Genomic DNA, 6,816 nt, shown 5'->3' on the forward strand with positions numbered 1-6,816 from the left:
ACCTCTGTTTCTGTTTCTTGTGGCTCTAGAAAGGATCAGGTCCCTTGCCCATAGAGTGTTGTCTGGGGGAATCTGACAGATTCCTGTAAAACCCTGCGAAATGTGGCTGGCACAGGGGCACTGTGGGAGCATTCATGTGAATACTGTAACTGGAAGTTTCCCTTCTGAAGAGTAAATTCACACTAAGACTATCTGCTTTAGGTGTCAGTGGATGGACAGTCAGGCTCAGTTCCTGAGCTGAGGATCCCCTGAAGGCTCTGGACCCCAACAAGGCCTTGGAAAGGCACCCCTGATCAACACACCTGCTCCTCCTTCCTCGCCACACACACTGTACACACAGGACTCTCATAGGTGTGAGGAGAAGGGGAAGAAGATAGGGAAAAGACCTGCTCTAGGCTGTGTCCTAAAAACATCAACCCCAGACTCCCCTAAGAGGGCTGCTAAGTTACCTAACAACTGGGCCTGTTTCTTCCTCTGCAATGTGGACGTGGTTGAAGTTTTGCTGGGGACTCAGTGAAACATAAATAAGAACAGAAACCATTCCTGAGTTTGGAGCTGATTCTGTCAGGTGCTGCTCTGAGGCTAGCAACATTAAGAAAGAGGCTGAATCACGTAACCCATGCCCAGTGCATGTAAGAAGGCGTGTACCTAACCAGAGCAGTGTCTGTGCACCTGCATGTCAGTGGGGTGTCTGGAAGAATTCCCCGTGTATCTGCAATGCCAATTTCCATGTGACACAAACTCCTTGTCACTCAGAAAGAACATGGCACAGGGTCCAGCTGCCGTGATTTGGGGCTTAAAGCCTGCTCATTGTAGTTTGACTATGAAAGGCCTCCCAAAGGGTAACATTTTCCTGTTTGGTTCCCAGTGGGCAGCACTGTTTTGGGAGGGTCTGGAAACTTGAGGAGACCTGGATGGAGGATGTAGGTCACTGAGGGCAGGGCCTGGTCACTTAATTTCTCCCTGTTTCCTGTCTGCCAGGGGAACAGCTCTTCTCCCACATGCTCCCACTGCCCTGTTCTTCCCAAGTGCTCAGAGCCAATCGACCATGGACTGAACTCTGAAACCCTAAACCAAAATAAATATGTCCTTCCTGAAGCTGTTCTCTTGGGGATTTTGGTCATGGAAACAAGAAAATTAACACACTGCCTGCCTTTTCTGGGGGACTTTTGACCAGGGATCAGAATGCTCCCTCGAAAAAAGGAAAAAAGGAAAATCATGGTGCCTTCAATTACTCTTACAAGGTTAAAATGATGGTGTGGATGTGAGGTGCTTAGAGGCCAGTAGTCTGGAGGTAGTGTCTGAAATCAGTAGCTGACTTATTGCTATTGCTGTGGTTGTTAAGGGATGATGGGGTCACAAATTGTCCTCTGTCCTTGAACCTTTCACATCCCGGAACTTTCCTATACTGCGGCTACACCATGTCCTGCATGGGGTGAGAAACCAGGAAGTGGCTGGTGCAGGCTCCAGGTGGAGTGGGAGGAAGTGAGACGTTCAGCAGGGATAGTGGGACATGGGGAGAGACAGAGCCACATGGGAAAAGGTCCCCAGTGTCTGAGGCCTTCTCTCACTGGGGCCCCCATTTGCACCACATTCTCCTGGGACTGCATTCTGTCCATGCCCCACCCACACGTCATTCCCACACTGCCTCCTCCCATGCCCCGCCTCTGCTCTCACCGTGACCTTCCTCTTCTGCCGCTCCAGCCGCAAGGTGTAGTTAGCCACCAGGACAGTGATCACCTTGGTCACACTGACTTTCCCATTGCCCCAGGCCTCATTCTCCTGCAGGACAGTGAACTGGGGCAGGCCAGGCCGGGTCCCACAGGTCTGTGCCAGTACATACACACAGGTGCCCATGAAATCGAAGCGGCGGCCATCGAAGGTGATGTAATGAGGATCTCCTGATGCTTGGCAGGTGGTAGTGCCTACAGCCACACAGCCCAAAATGCCATTGGATGGCTGGCAAGCCTCATGTGGACCACAGGATGAGGGCTCACAGGAAACCAGGCCGCCCTCCTGGCAGTGGCAAAGAGAGTCACACTCAGGTCCAGGATAGAAGGTTTGTCCTGGTGGGTAGTAGGTATCCTGGTATATGCAGCCGCAGGAAGCCAGGGGCAGGCAGGACTCACCACTGAGGGCAAAGCCCTCATCACAAATGCAGCTCTCACGGCATTCTGAGCCACAGCCTCCAGGCACTGGCAGGTCTCCACAGGACAGCGGGCAGCCATAGGAACATAGCTCATAGTGGCTGTTAGGTGGGCAGGTCAGCGCTGCAGAGAGAGGGGCCATTGAGATCAATAATTCTCTCCCCAGAAGTTCACAGCGGCTCCCTTCCGACCTCCACACATGCACGCACACATGCAAGTGACCCAGCTGCAAGATGCCTGTTCATGGAAAGTTCAGACTTCAGCAGCACAGCAGCGGCAGCTGTATGGGGCAGGGAACCTGGTGCGTTTATTCCTTGAACTTGTGACTGCATAGTTTTTTCTCAAGCTAAAAGGTAATCAAGCTGTTCACTTATGTACATAGTTAAAATGTATGTGCTATGTTCCAAAACCCAAGTAAATCTGAAACTCACGAGATGGATGTGTGGCTTTCCAAATATCTGTAATAGGCAAGCAAAACTGTTTGCCAGCCGTGCTGGTTAATTTCTGTCAACTTGACAAACTAGAGACACCTGGAAAGAGGGAGTCTCAACTGGGGAATTGTTTCCATCCGGTTGGCCTATGGGCGTGTCTATGGAGCATTTTCTTCATTGTTACTTGATGTAGGAGGGTCTCGCCCACTGCAAGCTGTGCCAGCCCTAACAGGTGGGCCTGGGCTGGATAAGAAAGGTAGTTGAGGGGGCTGGCGAGTTGGCTCTGTGGCTAAGAACACTGACTGTGCTTGCAGAGCACCTGGGTTCAGTTCCAGAACTCACATGGCAGCTAATAACCATCCGTAACTCCAGTTCCAGGGGATCCAACCCTCTCTTCCAACCTCCGCAGGCATTGCACAACACGGGTGCACTTACGTACATGAAAGCAATACACTCATACACATAAAATATTTTTTTAAGAAAAAAAGATAGCTGAGCAAGCCAAGGGAAGCAAGCCAGTAAGCAGCTCCCTCCTCTGTGGTCTCTGCTTCAGTTCCTGCATCCAAGTTTCTGCCTTGAGTTCCTGCCTGGGCCTTCCTTGATGATGGTCTCCCTTTCCTCCCCAAGTAGCTTTTAGTTAGCGTTTAACCACAGCAACAGGAACTAAACTCAGACACCCTGTATTCACATCTGGAGCAAGGCTTGCAGACTGCCCTGAAGGGGCCAGGCAGACGTAAATTGGTAAAGTTGGCCAGATGGGCTCCTAAAGGTAGTGCCCCTGTTGATCTCTGAATGACAGCTGCCCATTGGGAGTCAGACTCAGGGAGTTCAACCATCTATATAAACCACAGGCTACTGTCTGTGGCTTTCCAGCTGTCACGATCCCTGCAGGTAACTCAAAGTTGAACTGCACTTCCCTCAGCTGATCGTGGGGATAAATACTATCCCTTCCTCAGGGAGCCGTTATAAGCATTAAAGGAAACGATGCTAGGAACATGGTAATGAGTAAACATCAACAGAGAGACTGAACCTCCAGCTGCCACTCTTGGTACTCACGGCAAAGTTCCTGACTCCTCCAGGGATGCACAGTGCCCCCAGCAGCCTGGCACTCGGCAGCATATGCGGCTAGTGCGTCACACAGTAGCTTAGACTGGCCGGGCAGCAGGCAAAGGTCATAGACACAATCACGTACAGCACCCTGGGGATCCAGTAATTTGTGACACTCCCGGAAGGGCCCCTTGGGGTCAGCAAGGATCCCACACTCGTTTTTGCTTTGTAGCTGCTGGGTCACAAGGGAGTCCAGCTGGGGACAGTCGCCGGGATCAGTTGCTTCACAGCCAGGTATTGTCTCCACCTGCCAGCTGTTCCCAAAGTCCAGTACACTGGTGGCTTGGCTTCCATCCTTCAGAGCCAGGTCATCACTTGGGTTTCCATTGAAGTTCCCACAGAGCCCACACACGGCCTCCGCGTAGCTGCTAGGCACCTTGGCGACCACATGAGCATTCCAGTTGTAGGTGACAGTCAAGCCAAAGTCTGTGCGCACGACAGCATCATTGCCCTGGCGGAATATCTGCACCTTCCCACCTGCCGCCTGGAAGGGCGGGTAATGAAGGATGCCGTCCACCTGTAGAGACGCAGAAGGACCTTCAGGTCAGAATATTCATGTTCTCGCTCACCCTCTCCCCAGCTCAGGCCACTCTTCCCTCCTTGCTGTTCTCTTGAACACACTGTGCTTGCTCCTCTCTCAGGGCTTGGCACTTGTTCACTCTGCCTGGCATACCATCCATCATGCCTCACCCTTCAAGCTAAAATTCAAGTCCCGACTGCTGCCTCACTTGTCTCCCAGTGCTTGTGGTTTGAGTGTGAAATGTGCCCACAGGCTCATGTGTGTGAGCACCTCCTCTCCAGCGTATGGCACTGTATTAGGAGTCCTTGGAAGCTTTACGAGTCGGGGCTAAGTTTGAGAAAGTACAAAGCTGGAAGGAAGGTCTTAGGGGTTATAGGCTGGCCCCAATTCCCACTGAACTCTCCCTTTATCTCCTGGTCCATTGCAATTTGAGCAAGACCCTCCTCATACTCCAGTTGCCCTGGAGCCACCAGTAGCCATGTCGTCCCCACCGTAATGGACTGTTATCCCCTCATGAATCCTCCTCCCCGTTGAATTGGCTTCTCGCCAGATGTTTGGTCATGGCAAGGAGAGAGGTAAATAATGCATCCTAAACACTTCCTTGCTTAGGCTAGCCTCAAGGTCTCTGCACTCTGCCAAGACACTGCCCACCAACCCTGCTGCCCCTGCTTTGTCCTGGGCTTGCCTGCAATCAAGCTCCTCACACAGAAAGTCCTGCTAGACCTCGGCCCTGTCAGCTCTGAGTCTGCGTTCTTTACTGCATCGTTCTCTCAGCCCCTTCGCTCGGCCTGTTGCCTCTCTGAATATACTGCTGCCCTCTTGCAGCCTTTGCTTCTGCTGAGCCACTCTGGAGCAGCGTCCATCACTCTCCATCCTGCTCTCTCCACCTCATCTTTTCCATGTCAGTTTTGATCCAAACCCATTACTGTGGCCTCGAATGACTTAGATAATCTGAGAACCATTACTACCCTATTCAGTCTCCCAGGGCAGCCACCTCTGCAGCTCCAACCATGCGTGTACCTTGAACCCACAGAGTGTAGTCCAGATTCGGGGCTTTACAACTTGTACCATCTACTTGCAAAATTTCCACTCACTTCCACACTCCAATTCTCAGCCTGGCTGCTAGTATCTCCTTTACAGTCAGCTTGATGTTGTGCTTCTCTACCTGCTAGGCTCTACCCGAGCAGTCCACACCTCTCTGACCTCATGGCCCACCGACTTCTCCGTGCCATCTCTGATTCTGTCAGCCTCAGTGTTCTATTACTGTGAGACTGTGCAGTTTCTGGCCAATACCTCTTCTTCCCTCTGTCTGGAGGACTCCACCATTTACCTGGTGGCATCTTTTATTTATTATTATTATTATTATTATTATTTTATGTGTATGGTGTATTGCCTGTATGTAAATGCACCTGTGTTGGGCAATGCCCACAGAGATCAGAAGAGGGCATCAGATCCCCTGATGGTTGTTAGCCACCATATAGGTGCTGGGAACTGAACCTGGGTCCTCTGCAAGAGCAGCCAGTGCTTTTTTTTCTTTTGAGACCAGGTCTCCCTGTAGCTCCAGCTGCCTGGAACTCACTCTGTAGACCAGGCTGGCCCAGAAATCACAGAGATCCACCTGCCTCTGCCTCCCCAGTGCTGGGATTAAAGGCATGGGCCACCACACCTGGCACCAGTGCTCTTTTTTTAAAAAAAAATTTATTTTATTATTTCTATTTTTTTTTTATTGCCTGCATGTATGTGAGTGTACCCGTGTCGTGCAATGCCATGGAGGTCAGAAGAGGGCTTCAGATTCCCCTGGAACTGGACTTAAGGACGGTTCGTAGCCACCATGTGGGTGCTGGGAATCAAACCTGGGTCCTCTGCAAGAGCAGTTGGTGCTCTTAACCGCTGAGTCATCTCTCCAGCCCAGCAGCCAGTGCTCTTAACCACCTGGTGGCCTCTCAATATTCTCCAGGCTTCACCTGGATTCAAAAGCCTGATCATAGCCAGTCTGGCACACACACACACACACACACACACACACACACACACACACACGGTGCGCTCCCTGGTCCCTCCACTCAAGCCCCACTATCATCCTTGCTCCTTGTCTCCTCAGGCTCATTTCTGCCCTGGGATCTTTGCACTTGCTGTTTCTTAATCCCAGGACTCCCTTCTGTCCACTTCCCTCACTGCCTGCTCCATGTCTCTCCTCGGGACAGACAACAGAGTGCAATGGTTAAACATGAACGCTGAAGCTGGGCTCCCGTCCTAGCTCTCAGGCATCTCAAACACCTAAGCTCTACTCACCGCTCACACAGCTGTGACCCTCGGGGAGCGACTTAGCCTCTCTGGGCCTCAGTTTCTTCAACAAAGATGAACTACTTCACCAAATTGTTGTGGAGATGAGATGAATTACCGTGTGTCACGCATTTAGCACACTGAAGTAACATGCTAGTTGTTAGTGTTTAAGCCTTAGATGAAGTATCATTTCAGAGAGATAAGGAAATAGGTACTAGTAATAATTATGTGGTCTTTTTTTTTTTTTTTTTTTTTTTTTTTTTTTTTAAAAAAAAAAAAAAAAAAAAAAAGAGGACGATAAATCTTTCACTGTGATATATCAAAATAA

The 6,816-nt window shown here is 50.7% G+C and overlaps 1 protein-coding gene across 1 annotated transcript in view; it reads right to left on the minus strand.

The window, feature by feature from the left end:
- Window positions 1-6,816, minus strand: part of LOC103750795 (IgGFc-binding protein-like) — a 41,260-nt gene that overhangs the window by 21,763 nt on the left and 12,681 nt on the right. Inside the window, exons 5-6 of the mRNA XM_008854042.2 lie at window positions 3,635-4,202; window positions 1,678-2,270 (exon numbers count right to left, since the gene is read on the minus strand). Of these exons, the coding sequence (XP_008852264.2) occupies window positions 1,678-2,270; window positions 3,635-4,202 (1,161 nt within the window). The remainder of the gene's footprint in view (window positions 1-1,677; window positions 2,271-3,634; window positions 4,203-6,816) is intronic.

The sequence above is a fragment of the Nannospalax galili genome, unplaced genomic scaffold (assembly GCF_000622305.1).
Source record: "Nannospalax galili isolate Female #2095 unplaced genomic scaffold, S.galili_v1.0 scaffold886, whole genome shotgun sequence".
In the NCBI taxonomy this organism is placed as follows: Eukaryota; Metazoa; Chordata; class Mammalia; order Rodentia; family Spalacidae; genus Nannospalax; species Nannospalax galili.